Here is a 23,614-nt window from a genome sequence, read left to right as displayed (position 1 = left end):
AGTGTTTTATGTTGCTTATGTTTTCTTCAAGTAATAGTAGAAATATTTTTTGGTATAAAAATTGCCTAAATCTGGCCTCTTCTTCTACTGATGAATTTATTATAAATGTTGATACATTTGTGATCATGTGAAGGTGTTAGAACAAATTCTACTCCATAAGGAATCTGTCTTGAGGATAAACATTGTATAGAAAGAAATTATCTTTTGCTGTCAAACTTGGAACACTTACGGAGTAAAAGGCAAATGTGAATGTGTGTGAATTTCATTATTCAGTCTCTAGCATCCATTGATCTTTCAGTGGTAGATTCCAAATAAGGAACATATAAATAATTTTTCAAATATATATACTACGAATTTTCTCAGAAGGATCGAATAATGCTTAATTATAACTATGAAAGATTTACTTTGTAACTAAAACTTGTTTACCAGCAACTGTACTGTTATTTAAATGAATACTTTTACATGTATTTTTGTGTGTCCTGTCACCACTTATGCAAGAAATCCTTCTCTATTGTTTGAGTGGCTGAAACTGTCTGTTTGTTTTGACATTTTAAGTCCTACACATAATTTAGTCCTCTTAGATAGTGAAAATTCTGCTATTAATCTTTGTTCACAGAGTTCAGAATTCTACAAAGTTACCACCGAGCAATATCAGAAAGCTGCTGAAGAAGTGGAAGCAAAGTTCAAGTAAGTTTTTACTAGTATTATAATTATTTACTATTTTTGATGAGATGAAAGACTATTTTCTTGGTTTTTGAAGAGATGATGGTTTGATACATAGGACTCTGGAATACTTGAAAGTGTTTGGGTGGTTGAGGTAAAGCCATGTTATCTATTATACTGGAATTCAAATGTAAGGAAGGGGCATTTAATGAAAGTTAAAAGAATTTTCATTTGGAAAAATGTATAAGATGGTATGCCCTTAATTATGAAGGTGATGTTAAATTGCTACCTCTATTTATGGAAACATTGAAACCGTTTGCTTTTGCATAATTAAATGATGGGCCTGTCCAAATTTGGGTATCTACCTTTCTCATGTTTTAGCTGTTTTCATTTTTTCACAAGTACCTTGAAAGCATTTAAAGCACAGACTTTATATTGCCCTTGATCATGAAAATGATATTAAATTGCTACCTTCTTAATCCTTAGAATGTTTCAATGAATGTTCTGCTGTAATTGATGAATCAGAGTGTCAGTGACCAATGGCCCTGTGCTTTCCCTTTGCTACCAGTTCTCACATTAGGTAAAAAGACATAATTTAGAATTTTTTTGAGTGTATAAATAGTTCTGTTGTATAGTTCTTGTTAGTAGCATATATGTAAATTACTGAAGCACAAAAAACTGTTGTGACAGGTTTAGTTGAAAGATTGCATTGGGTTCTGACCACCTTCCTTGGTGCACCTTTATAAGCTTTTGATAAAATGATTAAATCCTAATGTGGAGTCATTACTTTCTGCTATAATATAGTTTATGTGGAAAATGGATATTTTAATTTATTTAAAGTTGATTTAAAAACTTTTTCTAAAAACGGTTTGAGATATAAACAAACAAAATCTCCAGTCTTTGCAATTGAATTATCTCCAAGAGATAGGGAAGAGGGAGCTACTTAGAATGGACCACAAATCTCACTCAAAAAAGTAAATGTGGGAAACAGATGTGGCTCAACCAGTTGGACTCCTCTCTACCATATAGGAAGTCCAGGATTCGATGCCCAGGGCCTCCTCGTGAGGGCAAGCTGGCCCACATTGAGTGCTGGCCCACACTGGAATGCCATCCCATGCAGGAGTGCTGGCCAATTAAGAGAGTAATTGACTCTCTCCCACTCCAGAAGTTTCCAAGATCAGTTCCTGGAGCCACTGAATGAGAATATAAGCAGACACAGAAGAACACACAGCAAATGAACACAGAGAGCAGACAATGGGGGAGAACAGAGGGGGAGAAATAAATAAATAAATAAAGTAAATGTGAGCTCTTAAGAATTCAGATACAGAGTTGGCTGTAGTTTTCATTTCAAAAAGTTATATATAACCTTTCATATTACATGTATTTTAAATTTTGTATTTATCTTTCCCCTTACTTATAAAGCAACATTTTTAAACCATTTTATCTTTGTACCATGAGAACTTTATGACTTGGTACTCTATCGCTTCATTATAAGAAGATAGCTTTATAGATAATGACTAAGGCAAATAAAAATTCTGAATATAGTATTAATTCTGACTAGTTGATCTATGAAGTCTTCATAAGGAGGATAATATTTTAGTTGAGGCTTGCAGAAGAGTATTCAGTTGATGGAAGGGAAATCTTTGCAGAAGGAAAATCATGCTATGTAGTTGGTGGGTGACAAGTTTAATTAAGACAAATAGTTTTACCCAGGGATAGTAAGATAAACCTGAACAGGTAACTGGGGTTATTAGCTACCCAGGTGAAAAAGTTCATCTTTATTTAGCAGGAAGTCATTGGGAGATGTTTGACCAGGTTGTGTCCTGGTTTCCATGCTCCTGAGGTAATAATCTGACAGTGGATGTGAAGTTTGATTGGAGGCATGAGAAAGAATTAGAAGCACTTACTAGGTGAAAGCTCTCTACAAGTGAAAGAGAAAAGAAATAGATGCAAAGGAAGCATTGAAGAAAGATTTGACTTTAATTAATAATTATTTGGATAAAAAGGGCAAAGGAGAAACAGAAATAGGAGTTTAGCAGATTGGAAAATTGAAGGAAACTGGATTTCATAGAGAGGGATAAATCTGGTTTTAGATGGGAAGAAGAATTGCTCTCTTGTCAATCCACCAGGGCTAGCCTGTATTTAAGGTATTACTTTATAATTCTGACTCACCTGGACAAATAAAAACCCAGGTTTTACTCACTGAAAGAATTTCAAGAGCTGGTTTTTCAGAGTGGGTTTCATTACATCATTTTATTTTTTTTTTCAGCTACTGCCTGAGATTTGTGATTTTTTTTAAAGATGTATTTTATTTATTTCTCTCCCCTTCCCCCTCCATTGTCTGCTCTCTGTGTCCATTCACTGTGTATTCTTCTGTGTCCACTTGCATTATTGTCATGTGGTACCAGGAAACTGTGTCCTTTTTTTTCTGTTGTGTCATCTTGCTACATCAGCTCTCCGTGTGTGCGGTGCCGCTCCTGGGGAAGCTGTGCTTTTTTTTTCCGCATGGGGTGGCTCTCCTTGCAGGGTGCACTCCTTGTGAATGGGGCACCCCCAAGTGGGGTACACCCCTGCGTGGCACAGCACTCCTTGCACGTGGCAGCACTGTGCGTGGACCAGCTCATCACATGGGTCAGAAGACCCTGGGTATCGAATCCTGGACTCTCCATATGGTAGGCGGATGCTCTATCAGTTGAGCCACGTCTGCTTCCCTGATTTGTGATTAGTTCATTAGCTTCATGCCTAAGAAGTGATATTGCATTGGCTGTAAGAAATGCATACCACTTTTGAAGGCACAGAGATTACTTAGTAGTAACTCCCTTTCTCCTTAGACATTTGTTCATCTCAGATCATCAGTCTTTTTACAAGGCAGCTACTAAATTCCGTGCATTGCCCAACAGAACTTGCTCTCCTGACCAAATTATTTTCACTAGCTCCTGTTTGTACAACTAGCTTAGTTCTTTACCTTGATCTCTGACCATTTTGAACATGAATTCAGGACTCTCTTAGACAACAAACTCTGAAAGACTTCACACAGTATTTAGTTAATTTTATTTGATGGAAGTTGCACCATTTTATTGCATCATGATTACAGAAGATGAAAGCTTTTTAAGTTGCAATTCAAGGGCAGTATTACACATCTCATAGGGATAGTCAAACAAAGTCACCATAAATAGAAAGAAAGCTGAGAGCATTTGAGGCTACACATGATGAACACCAGTCACACTGATGCATCCTACAGGATGGTAATGGAATTATTTTAGGGATGTTTAAACTTTAACTCTCATTTCAATTCCTCCGTGTATAGTTTTGGCAGAAACCATTAAAACACCATTTTCATTCCTTTCATTCATTCATAGAGTTCCTATGTGACATGTACTGTTGAGTTCTGAATATATGCAGTTCTGAAGGAAACAGGCAGGATCTTAACTAACATGGAAATTAGAATTTAGCAGAGAAGAGCAAGAAGACGACAAAATTGTAAAATGAAGAGCTTTTTAAAATCCAAATGTGTTTATACTCTACTGGGGTAGTTGCACCCCCAATATATATCTCACTATTAATAGTAATAATATGTACCATTATTTTAGTGAGAATTAAAGGATTTGGCAATAAAAAATTTGTGGTCATGTTTATTTTCCTTTAAGAACTTTCCCCCCAAAATAGCTATAAAATTTTAACTATTTGACCAAAATCACTGAGCAAATTCAGCAATTTTTCTCCCACATCTAGCTTTTATTCAAGAGAAATCCCTTTTCCTAATCCAACTAAAACAATCCTTATCACGAGCACTTCATGGCATCTTTATTATCCATTGTTGCTTTCTGTTAGATATATCAACAGCTTTTACTTATGGTGCTAGTTCCTAGTTATATGTTATAGGTGTATATCATAACTCAACTTAATGAAAATCATGTTCCTTAATCACTTCCGTTTGTTCTACATTAAAGGTAATTAAATAATAAATTATATATTACGTTTATAGTGCACAGCATGTAAAACCCAGAACAAAGTAAAGCGGTCAGTTTGTGTTAGATTATATTATTATCTCTAATTCAAGTTATGAAACTATATGCCTGTGCCATAGGAGAAATTTCTGTATTTCCAAACAAGATCTAGATCATGATAAAACTTAGTATTTTCGGAATACTAAGCATTAGCAGTCTGACTCGGGATACCAGCATATCAGACATTCAGTCCAGCCTAACATGGTAAGGGATGCATCAGAGTAATGTGGGCAGAATGCAGCAGCAGCCCTATTTCTTGATCTGCATCAAAACCAGCCCCTTTTAGTAGACTGGGCAGAACCTATAGAAAGGAAATGTTACCAGAGTGTTTATACACACATGAATTGTTTTTAAAATATTAAAAACAAATGTCAAATTTTATAAAGGCAATGAAAACCTTGTAAAGACACTGTACATCAAACAGTTGATTGTGATTCATAAGCTGTCTTGAAGTGCCCATGTTTTACCTTCCATAAAAAAAAAGAAAAAACATTTATGGAAAATGGCAGCTCTATGGAAATTTTTTTGGAATGATTTCATTAGAGGTATAACTTTTCTACTTACCTTCAGTTCCTTTGTAATATGAACACTTGTAAAGGAGTATGAGTCTGTGAAATCTTACAAGAATACTGGTAATAGTCCTTTGTGTGCCACATTTTAGAAAGAGTTTTAACTTGTATCTTTGAACGAAGTGATTGAAACCTGACTTATAAATTTAGGCTGCTGGAAGAAGCCTGGGTTATACTGTAAAATATTAAAAGATTAATTACTCTGTAGAAGTAGTTTAGGTGATTTTAGAATGTCTGAGGAATGCTATGCAAAACTCTTACAGATAAAATGGGTTTTTGAAAGTGTTACTGTGTTATTCGAAGGTTTTCGTCAGTATAAAACTCTTTTAACTTTAAAATGTCCTTGGTCTTTTAGGGTTTTCACTTTGGCGATACTGTTTAGTTTCTCTTTTTGGTGCTTTTAATAGCTGTACTACTACAGATGAATTAGTGAAGCTGTGGATGACACACCAATGGTATCAGCAGGTGTTTTTCATGTTCTCTATAATTACACATGTGGATTATGGACTGTTTTTAAGCAACAGTGCTTAAAGATCCTGCTTAATTGACTGTAAAATAATTAAATAAGATTTTGACTGGTAAATTTATAATTCTTTAGATGCATAAGCCACTATGCCTAAATGTCAATGTGACTTCAATTTGGAAATATTAGATTAATAGAACAAATTGTACTGCGGGTACCAAGTTTGCCCTGATTAATAGTCTCACAACTCCTCTCAGTTTAGTCAGATAAATTCATGTTATATACCTATCTGCTTAAATCTTTAATTAGAACATATTTCAAAAGTTTGGGCTACTCAATTTTGCTGTACTTCTCTTTCCAGTTTCTCTAAAGGTGGGCTTTTGCAATTTTTCATTGACTCCAGCTGTCTTATTGAATAACTTGTCTTATGCAAAGGATTAAAATTATATACTGTTGGGCATGTATTAATATCTATAGCTGACAGGTACCCTGCACATCATTTCTAATGCTTATTGATGTCTACTTAAAACCTACTTTAGTGATGTGTGAATGGATCTGATATGCCAAATGAACATGATAAATGTTTTATCTCTTTCTCATTGATCAATTTCTAAATGATCAAATGGTTTATCTCAGTAAGACACTAATTCACATTGATCAAATTCTAAATGACCATGTTGACTTGGTTTCTGCTGAACACAAATTGTATTAAAATAACATTACTTGAACATGCTGCCTTTTCTAATGCAGGACTTATATTACCAGCAGTTATATTATAACTAGAATTATTGTATTATAAAGATGTCTCCTTCATAATGAAAAGTTTACAGAAGAAAAAAAGAATGCGATATTACAGGAAGAACAGGGCTTCAGGCGAGGATTTGGGCTTTTACTAACTAATTAAATTCTGCATTTGTATTGGGCCTTTCTTCCCCTTTTTTTTAAATTTGAAGGCCTGAGAGCAGGAAATAGCAGCTGCAATGGTGATATTTTATTCCCTACAGTCCTTGGAGCCAAGTAACATTTTGGTTATTCACTAAGAAACATAGTAATTCAAGAGGCAAAATTGTAGGTAAAGTAAATATACCTGTACCCTTTGTGCATAAGCTTCTTGGTTACAATTGCAGTTTTAGAAGTAGGGTTGCTTGTTGACTTTTTTTTTTTTTTAAGCATCATCTTGCCTTACTCTATTTCATGTATCCTCTAGAGTTTGTGTTGCTAGAGGAAGATTTCAGTCTGAGACTAAAGAAAGATGTTTATGGGCTTAAGAATATACTTAGTATATGATGCTGATGGCAAATACACATTAGGCTGAAACATAGTCTTGGTTATTTAGAACACTCAATTCCTTAGGCAGGTCGTTTGTTACATCTTCAACTTGTATCTTCCATCTGTAAAATGTAAATTGTAACTGCCACCCACTTGAGGGTATTGAGGCTGAGAAGGTTTAAAACTTTTTTTTTTTTAATTGTTTTTAGAATTGCCATTGATCCTCATCTAAAAAAATTGTTTTAAATTGTTTTATTCAATTCTTGGACCCTGGCTTTCATCCTACCTATGCAATAGGTGATGATCTAGCCCCTTTTGTAGCTAATCAGGGAATAGCTGATTAGTAGTAAAGGAGTTCAAGTTCTCAAACTATCAATCTGTTGCTTTTCCAGCAAGACTTTAGTTCCAAGAAAAGTGAGCCCTGCTTTGGAGCATGTTACTATTCAGCTATATTTCCTATTTTATTCATTTAAATTGGTTAGGTTTAAAAAGGAACCTTAGATGATTAATGCTCTCCCCTTTATGATTAGAGCTCATCTAATCAGATTTGCCTAGTTATTTCATTTATTTTTATACTTTGGGTTAGAGCTCCATACCATTCTACATACTACTGTTTTTTAAGACAATAAAGAAAAATGCCAAGAAACATTAACAGTCCTTGAGAGTTAGAAACCTTTCTCCTGACTTCTCCCACATATTCCCCTCAACACAGTGGTATATACCCTGCAGGAAGGGTATGGGCAAAGTTGTTTGGAATTTAGGGCAGGAAAGGACAGGGGCATGGAATAACCCACAGATAGTATTGTCTATTTCACATTAAAAGAACATGAACCACAGCCCATTTCATAAACCTCTACAGTTGGTCAGTCACAAGGTCAAGAGGGTCAGTGTGGATATTTTCTCATTACTTCACCTTAGTATAAAAGGAAGCTCAGATTGTGAAACAAGTCACTGAAGGTATGGCCAGAATAGATCCATGACCTGTAATTCTCTTCTCTGTTCCCCCTGGGGAAGTTAGGACTTGGTTACTGGATTGCTCTGGTCATCTTCTTTCTCTTTCAAATATTTTAGATGTAAATGATCAAAACCAGTCTTGTTGTTACCAATAGGTTTGTGGCCATACATTCATGAATTCTTGATTTGTTCCACAAGATAAATCTTTCTGTTTTCCCCTACAGGAACATTAGTATTGAACTTTCCTCCTTAATCAATACGATCCATTAAGAATCTAGTATACTCTACATGCTTATATGAAATATTAATTGCACACTGTTAGATAAATGAAGATTCTGTCAAAATGATAACTTGTTTCTTTCCTTGTACCACAGTATTTTAAATGAGGACATTTTGAGTCCTAGGGTGAATGTTACATTGGAATTTGTTTATTGATACTTTCTTATTTGAGTAATTAACCAACTATGTAGCTCTTATTTCCCAAAAGATATTTCTAACTAGCACTACTGTTTTTCCTCCTGCTAATTGACTAGAATTAATTTACTTTTTAAGGGATCCAGTTGAACATAATTTCTTTGATTTTACTTTGATATTTTCAAAGATAAGGAAAACATTATTTTGCTTTTGAGTACTTCTCTGCTATAGGTAGAAAGCAGTGAAGCTTATAGGAGGGCCAGTTAGAGTTAATTATTGTCTGACAGTCCTGCCACTGTTTTGAAATGTCCAGGAGGACTTCTAGGATGTGGAGTTTTAATTCTTTCCTTGTATTAGCCGTCTTAAAGACTTGAGCACATTTTAAAACTTTATCAAGTAAGATACCTGCACATAAAAATGGTATAATTCTCAGGATAGACCCTGGGAAGGAAATTACTTAAGTTCAGCCATATTGTGCCATCTCATCCAGTTTTATCCTCCATTGTTTGTTCAGTCCATTCCAAATGCTATTAATCCTTTCTTGCATTCATCAAATAGTTAACATTTGAGTGTATGTGTTGCCCATTCACTATGCCTAGGATAAAACCGTGGTCTGAAATTGAAACCAAAACTTTCAGAGTAACTGTACTAAACCTGTAGTCCTATTGCTTATTTGAATGTGTAATTACCAAATACTCCTTCATAGTTTGTCTATGAAGGGTTTCCATTTCTGATCTTCTGATTTTTCTTAAGTATGCAAACAAAATACAAAAATTGAGAAAATCGATCTTACTAGAATTTAAAAATTCTGCTCATTTTTAGACATCATTAAAAATGCGTTAAATGGGAAAAGACTTGGACACATTAAAATAAGTATATGAATGGCCAGTTAGCACATGAAAAGGGGCTTTCTATCATTAGTTATCAGGGAAATGCATATTAAAACTATTGGAATAGTAAAAATTAAAAAGATTGATAATAGTAATTGTTGGCAAGGATTTGGAGAAACTAGAACTCTCATTGCTGATGGGAGTATAAAATGGCAAAATAACTTTGGAAAAAGGTTGGCAGTTTCATTACTTTAGAAATGGGGTAAATGTTGCTTATATTTTATTTATTTTCCTTTAAAACTGTCTCTTTTTCCTCATTAAATTACATTTGTCTGTTGCACTCTTTGCCTTCTTAGCCTAGATTCTTGTAGGCCTGATTATATTTCAAAAGTTATTTGTGATAGAGATTTTTGAAGGCAGTATTTGTAAATGAACCATTTATACGCTAACACTTGTACTTTTTGATATAATAACCTTAGGCAGCATAGTAATGAGCCCTGGCAGAATGCTTGAAAACTTATAAAAGCTTACATCTTGTCCCTTCCCTACATGTTGAAATAAAAGCGCACATGTTCACATGTTAAAGTGTCATCAGACATTCCCAACTTGCTCACATGGTTGCCTTAAGTTATTTAATAGGCTTTTTCATTCAGTTGCCAACAGTTGAACTGCTGTGTCCCTTTTGCGAGTGTGTATCTCTAAATGCTGGTAACTGTGTCCCTTGAAAATTGATGGATATACTCATTAAGGGGAGTTCTTGCTCTTGGCTCAGTTTCACAACTCAACCTCAGCTACTGTTTCTGGATGAAGCTGGCAAGGAATACTGTGCAGTGATATATCTGGCTTTATACTCCTTTTCAAGGACTAAAACCTCCTTTTTTAGCTTGTTAAACATTTTAGGCATCATATAAGCACAAAGAAGCCACCTAATTGTCTTTACCGAATTAACACAAAGACTAAGGGCTGCTGTTACGTAGTGGGATTTTTTTTTAATGCACTGCCATTATACTTCATTTTGTTCTCTTGTACTTCTAAGGTTACAGAAGTACCTATTTATTTGTGAGGCAGATCCATCATTGGATACTGAAGTCCACCGGCCTGCCATTGCATAGATCTTGACAAAGCTCCCTGAGTGAAGGCTGCAGTCAGCATGGTTTATGTTTGGGATTTTGAAGGTAGAATGCACTTGTTTCTGCTTTCAGGATGAAAAATGAATTGCCAGTTACTGAAGACATGTTCAGACATGACACTTCATATGGTGGAAGCTTGCTGAGCCCGCTTTATGCTGGGCCCCCAACTATAAAATGATTAGTTCTGGAAAAGGGGTGTGTTGGCAAGTAGGTGAGAGAAGGGGATCAATCCTTGAATTGTTACCATTTTTTTGTGCTTATGCAAGCTGTGGAATGGAAGTCAGTGCCTCTCGCCTTTGTTTCCCCAGCAGAGCTCTTGATCGAGATGAAGTGATCAAAGCTGGGTGCCAGTGCATCGTCACAGTCTTATGACTTTGCAAGCTGCATGCCCAGATGCTGCTGTTTTCTGCACCAGGCTTCAATGATTTACATTCATAACACCTCCGTTACACCTCATTTGGTACTATTCATAATTAACCAGTTCTCTTTTCATAATAGTGTTTCTCCAATAGAAAAGTAAGCTAACGTAAAGAAGAAAGTGACATTATTGGGTGTAGAATGCATCTTTCAGACATCCTGGTTAGGTGACAAGTAGCAGGAATCAAATGCTTTGTCACTTCTTAAATCATTTGTAGTTTTGGTTTGGTTAGTTTGGTGTTGGTTTAGGAGGGTATTTTTGAAGTCTTTGAACATGAGATACTGGATTTTGCAAGCAGACCCATTTCATTGACTCCCCTGGACTGGTTTCTGCCCTTATCAATTAGTGAATTCTGACACCCAGTGAAGAGTTCAATGATAGATATTTATTTTGAAAAGGTACTGATGTGACAACTTTGCTTTTGAGAACATAGTCAACATCAGTGTCAAGACACCCTCTCATTAAGGATCTCCTTGATGCTTCATGCTTATGAGCTCTGGGAATACAGAAATATAAGTTGGGTCCTGTCACCATTGTTCTTACTCTTTGAAATCATTAGGTCTATAGTGTCAAAACCTGATTCAAGAATTAAAACTTTAACATTTGCTCAAGAAAAATTGTTGAGTATCTCAAACATTCTAGGTGATGTTCATGAATTGAGAATATAGAGATGAAAAAGGCATGCTCGCTACTCTCAAAACACTCATAGTTTACATGGGGAGACAATACAAAAGTGACTAAAGTGTGCTAGGTGCAAACAAAATGCTGTAGGAATAAGGAGAGGAAGTCCTGGAGGCATAAGGATTGCATGAAGAGGTTGCTGCATAAGTTGGGTCTTGAAAGCTGAGCCTTCTCACCTTGAGGTTTTCTTAAGGTTAGAAGAGAGAGATTAGTTTTCCATGAGGAGGGAATTGAATGTTAGGAATGGTTGGAATAAATGTCTGATGGAGTGAGGGGTCATGGAGCTTAAGGCCAGAAAGGATGATTGGGGTCAGACTTGGGAAGGACTTTAAATGCCATGTTTTTAAAGGGAGAGTGCAAGTGGCCAACCACCTGTGAATGTTTTTTCCATCACTCATCCCTAGTACTTATAATTCTCACTGTTAGAATTATGGTGTTGGGCGGAGGACTTGGCCCAGTGGTGAGGGCGTCCGTCTACAACATGGGAGGTCCGCGGTTCAAACCCCGGGCCTCCTTGACCCGTGTGGAGCTGGCCCATGCGCAGTGATGATGCGTGCAAAGAGTGCCCTGCCATGCAGGGGTTTCCCCCACGTAGGGGAGCCCCACGTGCAAGGAGTGCACCCCGTAGGGAGAGCCGCCCAGCGCGAAGGAAAGTGCAACCTGCCCAGGAATGGTGCTGCACACACGGAGAGCTGACACAACAAGATGATGCAACAAAAAGAAACACAGATTCCCGCGCTAACAACAACAGAAGTGGACAAAGAAGAAGACGCAGCAAATAGACACAGAGAACAGACAACTGGGGTGGGGGGGAGGGGAGAGAAATAAATAAATCTTAAAAAAAAAAGGAATTATGGTGTTGGTGAATTATGATGTTATATGATGTTAGAGTTGGTCATTGTTTCTTTCTAGGCATCTTCTATCAAATATACAAGTACATATGTGTATACTTGCTAGAGTAGTTTATCATATATTCATTACTATTACTAATATTAACATTGATATTCATGCAAAAATTAGCACAGATTTACCATATTAACTGTCTTCTGTCAGGAGAAAATGAAACATAGGAAAGAGTAGTTTTGATTGAAAAGGTGGGGAGTAGAGTTCATGAAAAGTTTGGTTCATGAGATACTGTCTGGGGAAATCTTAGGGCATTACCATAGAAAAGCCTTAAGGAGATAGAGGAACACCAAAGGCCAGTACACTGGTTCTTCATTGTAGGACTACCCCTGAAGTCCATGTTAAGGGATCATCTTTTAATTTAAATGGTGTAAGTTTCTTTCAGTACTCCTAACCATGGTCTTCTTGGCTGGTGTCCTATTGAATTCTTACAGTACCAAATACATATTGTAGCACAAAATGTGCTAGAGGCAAATTGTATGTGTTTATTTTTCACATATGATATATATGGATGCCTGATATTTTGTTTATGTCTATAACTGATAGTGTGCACCCCAGGGCATATAAAATTAGATCAAATTGTAGATAAATTTTCAATTGCTATTATTCTTGAAGACTATTATTAAATGAATTTCTTAACTATACTTTCTCCTTCCCATGAAACTTTTTGATCAGCTTTTGCCTTTGGTAGCCTTCTGTGTAGCTTAGTATAGTGAAAAGAATAATTAATAAATGCTGTTGGATTTTTAATTTTAATTATCAAGATGTAGTATTATATTTTGTAGCCAGGCAAATATAATTTTCTTTCTCTTTTTCAACTTCCAGTTCCACTCCCTGAAAGTAAAACATCTGAAGTTGTAGTTTGATGTTCATCCTCCCACATTTATCTCTCTCCATAGAAATGGTAATGATCGTATAGGTTTTGTTTTATTTTTAAAATAAAATAGGAGATGACATCATACATTTTTTTAACTTAAATTTATTGTGAGTGTCCCTCCTGGTCAGCACATATAAACCCAACTCATTCTTTTAAATAGCTACGTGTATTCATGGTATTGACCTACTGTGATTTATCAAGTTCTTCTATTGACAGGCACTCAGGTTGCTTCAAATGATTTTTTTTTCCTTTTTTAGTACATGAAAAGACTATGGTGAAACAATCTTGTACATAATTAAGAACTGGTACTTTTGTTTCTGTAAGAGGGATGGGATTTGAATTGTTACCAGTTCTAACTGTGTGGCGTTAGGCTGTTTAACCCCTTGAGCCTCTTTTTGCTGATGTAGCAAATGGGTATATGTCATAGCTCATGGAGTTATGATAGTGTTAATGAAATACTGTAGGTAATATTCCAGGCATGTGGTATGCACTCAACCCTACACAGGGTCTGTTTCTACAGGGATGTAATAGAGTTAGCATTGGCAGGGCCCCAGTTTACTTAACCTTAGAGATTTTATTACAGTGTGAATTCAAATGTAGCCTCCCAGACCTCCTCCTCTCTCTTCTTCTTCTCTTCATTCTCGTCCTCCTCCTCTGCCTTCACCTTCTCCTTCAGGAAAGCTTGTTTAGTAAAAATTTTCTGCTTTTTTTCTTCTGTAATTTTAAAATACTGCATTTTGGCACAGCTTCTGCAGTTACTGCTGCTAGTTTGTAATTCCTTAGAGGAGAATTGAAAAGATTAGTGGTAGAACGTTTTCCATTAACTCTGGGAAAAACTGCAGAGCAAAAAAAAAAAAAAAAAAAAATTTGTCCTTTGGCAGAAATGTCAATCCCTACCTCTTAAGAGCATTTGGAAATGGAAGCACCAAGAAGCTGATTTCATAGAAGAATTGAAAACCAAAATGTATACATGTTTTCACCTTTTCTAACTGGAAACAAGACAAATGAAAAATATACTCTCAGAAGTTGATGATGCAAAGAAAATAGAGTTGTTGCTCCACAGAGTGCATTAAGGCTGGGATCTTTAAAAGATTTCTGAGTGCTAAGCTTTTTGGCCATGTTCTTCAGAAAGGCTGGTGCATTCTTATTAATGATATATATATGATACCTCATGCCATAAAATTTCCTTTTTGTGTGATATAGTATCTAGGAAGTAGACTTAAGAGAAAGGGAATGTTTAATATGCTATAAGTTTTGACATAGCAACTGCTAGAAAATATGTTTACCATATCACGGTTTTTGGACTTCCTGTTTTGTTTTTTTTTTTTTTGGTAATTATTAGGAATTCTCAATTTTTTAAATCCATTATAACAATGTCTATAATGATACAGTAAATATCCATGTGAGCAAAATTTCTATGGGATGCAGTATTTATAGATATATTTTACATAATGGAAGAGAGACTGTTCCATAGGTTTTAGTTTTCAAAATCTAGAATGATAATATAACGGAGATCTTATATAGGAATTAAATGATATTCCTCCATATTCTTGGCACATCCTATAGAGTCAATAATTAGTTAATTATTATCATCATCAATAGTTTAAGTTTCTGTTGAGTGAATTGTATATTTTCAATCAGTGTCCATTATATATTCCTGTAGGGGAAAGTCCCTGGACATAATCAGATTGCAAATGAGAATATACCATGTGTCTAAAAGCACGTGTTTAAAGAAAATTGTTTCTGTAAAATAATAACCAATAATACCCAAAATTATTATATTTTAACATGCTAAATGAGAAGTACATAATTTAGTTAGAAGTGCATGTGGGAGGTTATGCTAGGATAAATGCAGCTCTTGTTCAGGGTATAATTCTTATCTAATAACTCGTCATTCCTTTCAAATATATAAAGTAACTTGAGATTGTAGGCAACTAAAGGTTGATAAAGAAAATGTCTTTTTAAAATTTGTTCTGAAATCAGTTGCTTGGACTTTGAAAGATAATTTTTCCCCAAAATAAAAATGACACTTGTGAAGTATCTATGTTAGTCCTCAAAAGCCTATTTAACCCCTATTCCCTTTCAATTAAGAATGAAAGACTGGAAGTGGGGATGTGAAAAAGCAAAAAAAAAACAGGGGAAGGGAGTATATTTGCTCACACATGCATGTGTGTGTTTAACTACATTCTGAATTAAAAGAGATTTGCTAACCTAACCACAGGTATAGCCTTGTTTCTATGAAGAGGTGTAGATACTTGTAGAAAGTGAAAAGGAAATGGAAAAGCCTTGCAAAGAGCAGCTCCCTCCCCACTCCTTGTCCTTCCAGTAGCTTTTGTTTTTAACAGCAGAATCCTCTTTTTAGGTGAAGTCTTGTGTGGAATCCTAATACCTCCAAATGATAATATGCTATTTTATTAAAATAACTATCTTATAAGCTTCTTTATAACCTTGGCTTATTGTAATGTCAAGCAATAGAACAATGTTGCTTATTTACTGAATATACTGTTTAAAAATTAGGAGCCAAAGGTGGTGGCTACAATTTTATATCAACCTTAGTGCTCAGATTTATTTACTTGATTATACTGTGTCATAACAATCCTAAGTTGCAGTGATTAGTGGGAAATGATCATACTTTCATTTTTGTTTTTTTAACAATTTGGCTGGCAATCACAGAACACTCATCCATCAGTCTGATCCATTAGACTAAAAGTGAGATAAGTTTTTGCTTCAAACCTGAATAATTGACAGTATCTAATAAATCATAATACAGAGTTAGACACTCAAAACTTATAATATTAAACCACAGGGTGAAAATACCTTTGAAATGTCCCTGGTGTCATCTTATGCCGTATTCTTTCATGTTCTTTAGGGTTCAACTATAGCAGGCCACTCCTTAAAGAGAGCATACCTTACATCTTCATACTTCTGCAACTTTGCTCATACTGCCTCTGTAGCACACACACCCTTCCCCATTTTACTCCTAGTAAACCCATCTATATGTCAAGACCTGTCTCATATTAATTTCTCTTGGCGTCTCCGACACCTCCCTTCCCACCAAGAAGTGCTCACATAACTCAAGCCCTTGTTACAACTGCACCTATATTATAGTTGCCTGTGCACCTGTCTCTCAGAGTATCAGCTTCTTAAGGCATGGGCTGTATCTTAGCTATGTTTGTAGCTGCAGTACTCTATCAGGTGCTCAAGTAGTATCAGTATTATTATTTACTTTATTGAATTGAACTCTTCTAAAACTTTTTTTTGCTTCTCAACTGTTAGAATGTTTTCATTCTGAATTTACAGTAGAGGAAACCACTGTCTAAAATGCTTGGTATGAATTATGAACTCCTGGGAGTTTGAATGGTCCTTTACTAAGGTCGTATGTCAAGTTATAGTGTGTGACTCATTCCTAGTTGAGTTAAGCCTTTTGAGGGCAGGAATTGTTTTATTCTGTTGCTCTGTCTCCCCCAGCATCTAGCTCATATTCTGTGCTAAGTAAATACATATTGAAGTAAATTCATTCAGCAAATTAGGGGACTATGGCTATATTGACATCTCTGTGTCTAGCCTAATGGCTTGATTTATCTAGAAGTTGATGGTCTTCATTACAGGCTATTAATACAGAACTGATTTTTGTCAGACATCAGTGGATTGCCAGAGTTTGTCTCTAGTATATGCTAGATAGAAGGTAAGCTTTTCCCCTGATAGTAGTAGTAAGATAGTTACGAGTATAGCCAAATTCAGAATATCATGGGGTATTGTTTTATTAGATTAAGGTTTATCATTAAGTGGAAATTCCTTCAATTCAGACTGAATTTTTTTAAGGAGGGATTATTGATTCTTGAAAACTTCTTAACTTATTCTATTTTTGAGTACTATTTTTCACTTCTGTTAATGTAGACAGATTTCTGTATCTTCCCAAAGTGCAAAGTACAGCTTGTTAACATTTTCTAGCTCAACTTGGAAACATGATATCTTCAAGTCAGGTACTTCCCTCCCAAGAAAGCCAATTAAATTTAAGTCATAACAAATTAGCTTCTTATGAAAGCCTACTTTTTAATCTGCTTGCCCCTTGAGGTCATTATTGTCTGCTACAAGTCTATATTAAACTTGATTATGGGCATCTTCTGAGCAAGGCATTGATGGAGGCAAAGCATAGAGGGGAGAATTCCTAGCCTATGTAGTTTAAGAACAGGATGGCTTTTTTTTGGCTCAGTTAAAACTGTACTGATTGTCAAGTCCCATTACCCTACTGGGTCATTGCCTTGCATGCATTAGCAACAGCCCCACTGTACTGTGAAGAAGTCTTACCACATCATGGACACATTTATGAAGATTGATAACAGCTAAAGTTCAGTGTTAACTTTTATTGTCGGGCAGTCTATACAATAAACTGTCTATATTGGCTTTTGCTTTGCTTTATGAAAAACTTGCCACACAATGAAGACATCACATACAGTAGCACTGCTGGCAGCATTGTTATTAGATGGAATTCTAAGTATAGGAAATAATAACTAACTCTAATTAGATTCATTATCCTTTCTGGCTACATTTTTACTTTTGATGGGGTGGACCCTCTTAGCATTATAGTATCTTCCCAAAGGAATGGATAGCTCACTTTCTCTTGGGTTAACAAGCCAAAGATTTCTTCTTAACAGAAACTAGTAATGTGGTACTGGCTATCTAAGAGGGAATCATTAAGCAATGAACTTGATTTCTCAGTTATCCCACAGCGACAACATCTAGTATTTACCTCTTGGTTTTGTTTCCGGGTGCATGTGCCTGCACACTCTACACAAACCTGAGATGGAAAGAGCTGAAATTTTGGCTTCTGAATGTCTGCAAAAGCTCCAAGTAGTGGCAGGTGGCTCTTTTAGAAAATGACACCTATAGCTCCCTGCTCAATAGAACTTTTGTCCCCAAGGAGAATAGTCATCACTTTGCCTCAGTTTTGGGGGTGGATGATGGGGGCTTCAATGCATTTTGGTGTGGCAGAGTGTCTTTTATGCTATAAAAACTTGCCTTCCCTTTGAAATCTTTTGTGTTGTCTCACTAGTTCCAGTTGTATCTTAATATGCAAGAAAGGCAGCTGTGTTTTCCTTTAAGCAAATGTAATTGTGGAGGAGAGTGTCTCCGTTTATCCCATGAACAAATACATTATGGGTAATCACAAAAAGGAGGGTGGGAGCTTGGGACCCCAGGAAAATTGTGCAAATCTTTACTATGCTCTATAAAGAAGATGAGTGTTGCCCTTTATAAGGCTGCCTCCTGCAACCAACGTTTTCTTTAGAGCTAGTAGCTGTGGTGGTTAGGGAAGCACACATGCACAGGAGAAGGAGCCACCTTTCTTTCTTTCAGTTCCAGGTGTAGACAGAGATGCCGTTTGTGGCTTTTCTGACTGTTGTCTCCTTTTCAGGCAGCTGCATTTCTAGTCATTTCAGTCCATCTCCATTTTGATGTTCTAAATTATTTTGAGGCTTTTGTGTGCTATTAACCTAATTAGATTTCTGACAAGGTAGCGCTGTTTCTAGTCCTCTGTTAACTTCTTTATCTGGGAGAGCCTTTGTGCAAGTGTGGAGACAGTCCTCCCTTCAGTAGTAGACTGTAAGAATATAGATTGAAGCATATATCAGTTATCATTGGGAACAGAATGTGGCCCTAGCCCAAGCAGGATGCACCTAATAGTTTTTTGTTGCCTGGAAGGCTTCTGTTCCTGGAACAGTGCATAACATTCAAGCCAACCCCTGCCGTAAAGCAGGAAGTGCCGGCAGCAGCTGGGGAAAATCACATTTGGCCTATGACAGCAGGAAGATGGTGCCTGGGCAGTCCCGCTTTCTGAGGTAGGGAAGCCAAATTATAAAGCTTAGCTGTGAGATGGTGTCATTATGGGGCTTTCTAGAGAAAAAGCATAATTAAATTCGAAGCCAAATGAACAAGTGTGTTAATATATAGGGAAGGTACTCCTGAAATGCTCATAAAGGCAATCTAGTGCCTGTCATGAAACTTTATTTTAAACACATACTTTTTAAAAAGAATAAATGCAGAATCTGAACCTCAGAGCAGCTTTAAAAAGCATAACTAATACCGAAGCTTAGACATTGAGACAGGCCCATTCTTTTTCTCTGTAAAATTTTCCTGACTTTGCTTTCTTTTTAAAGGGATGCTAATTGACCCCCAAAGTGGGCATTATCTGATATGGCACACTGCTTATTAGAATTAGAGCCAGCCTCTTGTGAATTGCATCAACACAAAATGTCAGTCTTAACTGTAGGACCATAGGAAAGTACAAAACCAAGTGAGTCAAACAAAATGCTAAAGCTAGAACGTTGGGGGAAATGCTCTTTATCCCTTAATTGACAGTGCCAAGGCCAGCAATAGGAAGGATGTGGCAGGGTGAGGAAGAAGGGAGAGAAAGGAGGAAAAGAAGGAGGGGCTATACAGTGCAATTTTACATCTTTTCTCTAATCTCTATTTGCCTTTTCTTCTACCTGCAGGTTTGGTGGCATGAAATAATGCAAAACGGGAATTTTTATTTTGTTAACTCTTGTCCTGATATAGCTCCTAGTAGAAAAGGCCATTATTTCTCCTTCATTTCAGGTCACCTTAGCACCAGTGAAACTATGACTTGGCATTTGCAAGGACCTACAGAATAATCAGAATATAAATAACTGTTGGTAAAATTTCCTTAATGTGGGCATACCTGCCATTTTCTTTTTAATGGATAATATAATGTATTAGCATTCCACTTTGCTTAACATGTGTAGTACATGCAAAGATTTAACCTCCAGTGCATTTTTGAAATAGAGCTCATGGGCAAGAGCCTTGGTTTACTAAGGTAGGCAACTACATCTTCAGTCAAATGACCTCTTTCCTAAATACTGTATGTAGTAAAGCTCCATCTGTTAAACAGTTCTTCCTTTAGTCTAAATACTGATATTTATCACTAATATTGGAGACCTAAAATTTGTAGAATTTGATGGTACTTAGAAAATTAATATTATAATTGTTTTACTATCATGTTGAAAAGTTTTAATAAAAGCCCTTATTTCTTTATTTTATTATGTGTGGTGGTGATAAAAATTTATCTCTTTATCTGAGTTAGATAACAAAACCAGTTAGTCAGATCTTTAAACTGAGTTAATATCCTGAGCGGTACTTGAGATCTTCCTCTTTAAGGCTCTTTAGTCATAACTCAAACTGGGGTTGCCGACCACAGTCGATCAATTTAACATTTTACATTGTTCAAATAGGCAGGTAATTTAAAATTTCTATAATACTTCACGGTAAGCTGTATAGCCAGCCACAAGCTTCACATACCTCTTACCTTGATGTGACGTGAGATGATGGTGATGTGATATGGTATGATACAGCAAAACTATAAATTTTTCAGGCTTTTTACATAAGTTTAATTATGTACAATTTTATTTATGCTCAGCAATCAATCCACATATATCTCTTAAAGCTTTATTATGTTTCAGTCTCCAGGAGCTCTTTCATCCTTCAAGAGACCCATTCATTCTGGCTCAGGGAGGACAAGCTTTAGTTTCTTAGCCTTTTTTTAAATTTTGGTATCTGCCATGGTAATGTTTTATAGAGAAAACATTGGTATCTTGCCTGCTTGTGGACTGGGCTTTCATTCCAATCAGTATTACCATTGGGTCATTCCAATCAGTATTACCATTGATTGTCTATTTAAAACCATTTAAAAAAGAAACAATTTGTATTCTTACATTTTTCCTTACTACTCCTGAATGTTCTTTAGAGGTTAGAACTTTTGAAGGTGGGGTAGGGTAGGGAACAGATCTCACAGCTTTAATAAACTGAAATGTTATCTGACATCTTTTACTCTGGCACTTCTGGACCTCCTGCTGGGGACAGCCAGCTTGACTTCACAGAATGACAATTATGATACTAAGGATATAGAAATTCACTGAAAGAGGATGAAAATCAGCTTCTGACCTATTTGTATACTGGTTTAGTGGTAATAGAATTTTAACTGTGAGATGTTTATTTTTCTTGAAATGTCCAACTTGTTTTAGACATGAATTTGCTATTACTAAATTATATTAAAGCCACTTGCCATCAATTCCATTTAATTCCCCCTTAACTGCCCTAATCACAAGTAGGAGCCCTGTTTCCAGCAGTGGGCAAATCTATGCCAAGTGTAATTACTTAAAATACAATTTCATTTATTTATAGGGAAGACTATTGCTCTGCATGAGAACTTACTTGAGAATAGAAGAGATATATAGGTTTATGTTAATTATATGTGTTGGAGGTTTCATTTTTAACAAGCGTGCAGGTTTTTAATCCCTTTATCAAAACCATGTGCAACAACCTTCTTTCACCACCATCTGAATATTTTGTGGGCACTGTCAGTTACATGAACCAATTCTTGGATGGACTATTCTAAAACTTGGTTTATAAGTTGGCTGTTTCTAAGTAGAAACATATTTTCCTTTGGAAACAAGGTGATAACTAATAGGTTCCCAGAATGACCTACGGGAAGTTTATTAGTTGACATAATAATAAACATAAAAATAATCATAACAACACATACCATTTATTAAAATCTTACTATGAACTAGACATATGTTGAAAGCTTAAGAATTACCTTACTGATCTTTACAACAATCTTTAAAGTGGGAACTTGTGAAGAAGTTGCGCCTTAGAAAGCTAAGTAACTAGCCAGAGCTTACATAGTAGGTAAGTAAGTGATGCAGCCAGGATTTTGACGTACATATTTTAGAAGCCAACCCCTGGTTTTAACCATTACATTACACTGCTGCAGTATAAGTAGAGACTGTATTCTAGAGCCTAACTAACTCTGGTCATGCTGTTTTATTGGAAAACTCACTCTTATTTCCAATTTGTATGCTAGGAACATTTGTCTTCTCATCATAGTTTAGCTCCCTTCCTCACTGGCCCACCTTATCCCCACACATATAACCTGGCTAATGCAGTAGCAATAGTGGAAGCCTCACATATCTGTGGCCGCTACATTGAATAGCACAGATACAGAACATTTCTATTGTCATAGGTTTTGTTGGACAGTGCTGCTCTAGGGAATGTTGGAAAGGTGGTGAAAATCATCTGGCTGAGAGAAAGGTTTAAAGAGGAGAGAATCCTCCTAGAAAGCAAGACGGGGAAGGTAAAATTGGATTCGTGTGTAGGGGTTGCCTTTCTTCTTTTAAGAGAGGTGCTCTTCCTCCAAAGTACAATAGAAAAGGAGAAGTTGGATGCAGGTCCAGATTTTTTAATGGGAAAGTGAAGGAGAAAATAATGGTTTCTATTTTCTCAATGAAATGAGAGGCCAGGTCATTAACCAAAAATCAAAGGGAAGGAAAAGGTATGAGATTTTTAAGAAGGTTGGAGATGGAATGGGTAGTCATTGCAAAGAAAGGTAAAATAAGTTTACTATAAAAATGTAATAAAATTCTGGGTAGAATTTAGTGTCTACTTAACAAATTTATAGTGATTCCAGTTTCCCAATTAGGTGATTTTTTACCATAAAACATGCAATTGGAAAGCTATATTAAGGGACCTTGGTAAGGCAGCAGACATACACGAATTAGGGGGATGTGTAATGGTTTGGATTAATACTACAGAATGGGAACCCATAGGAAAATGTAAAACTAATGGAGCTCAGTGTGGCAAATCCAATCCAGAACAAGAACTGAAAAATGCATTGTTTGGTCCTGCAGTAATACATCATTATCCCTTTATGTAGGAATCACTGAGATTCTACCTCTGAAATACTCATGTATGAGGCTCATCTTAATCATTTGTAGAACTTATGTAGTAGATTGTTTTCTATACTTCATGGTTGGTCTTGTTCATTTTAGTCTCTGTAGTGGCCTAGAATGTTAAGCCAATTTGCTAAATCTTGCCTGTCTTCTGAAAAAAATGCTTAAATCCAATTTATGTAACACAAAGGGATGGGATTGTATGATGTGTTGTAATTTAATGCCTTCTTATGGCATTGCCACTGAATATTTTAATCAGAACCAAAATAGAGACATTAATTTTTTTTAAGTACGGAATAATTGTGTGATTATTCCACAGATGCATTTGTAGTTCAATGTGCTATACATTCCTAAACTTTTCACCTATATTAGCTATAAAATGCTTTGAAGGTTTATTTTCTTTTAGACTCTCATATTTGATTTACAGGGTAAATTAATCGTGTATTTATTCTCCAAAAATTGGCAAATAGTGTTACCATGTGCAGTTAGTTGTGCTTAATGCTAGAGATGAAACAAGTTATGACTTGCCACCTAAGTTCTCCCTTTTCTCCCAGTTCCTTAAACAAATCCAATTCCCCCAATGCAAAGAGACTATCTTCTCATTTCCTAGGATTTTAAAGAGTAAAAGGTTAATATTTATGATGCTTTCTGAGTTTCAATGATGTAAGCACTATATATAAAATTATGTGATAT

The 23,614-nt window shown here is 35.9% G+C and overlaps 1 protein-coding gene across 2 annotated transcripts in view; it reads left to right on the top strand.

The window, feature by feature from the left end:
• The window catches only part of CHCHD3 (coiled-coil-helix-coiled-coil-helix domain containing 3), a 301,175-nt gene that overhangs the window by 252,125 nt on the left and 25,436 nt on the right, over positions 1–23,614 (top strand). For both annotated transcript variants that reach the window (XM_058297371.2, XM_058297372.2), the window contains exon 6: positions 617–687. In XM_058297371.2, coding sequence (XP_058153354.1) covers positions 617–687 — 71 coding nt within the window. The remainder of the gene's footprint in view (positions 1–616; positions 688–23,614) is intronic.

Source organism: Dasypus novemcinctus, chromosome 5 (assembly GCF_030445035.2).
Source record: "Dasypus novemcinctus isolate mDasNov1 chromosome 5, mDasNov1.1.hap2, whole genome shotgun sequence".
Classification (NCBI taxonomy): domain Eukaryota; kingdom Metazoa; phylum Chordata; class Mammalia; order Cingulata; family Dasypodidae; genus Dasypus; species Dasypus novemcinctus.
This window is presented reverse-complemented; position numbering and strand designations above follow the sequence as displayed.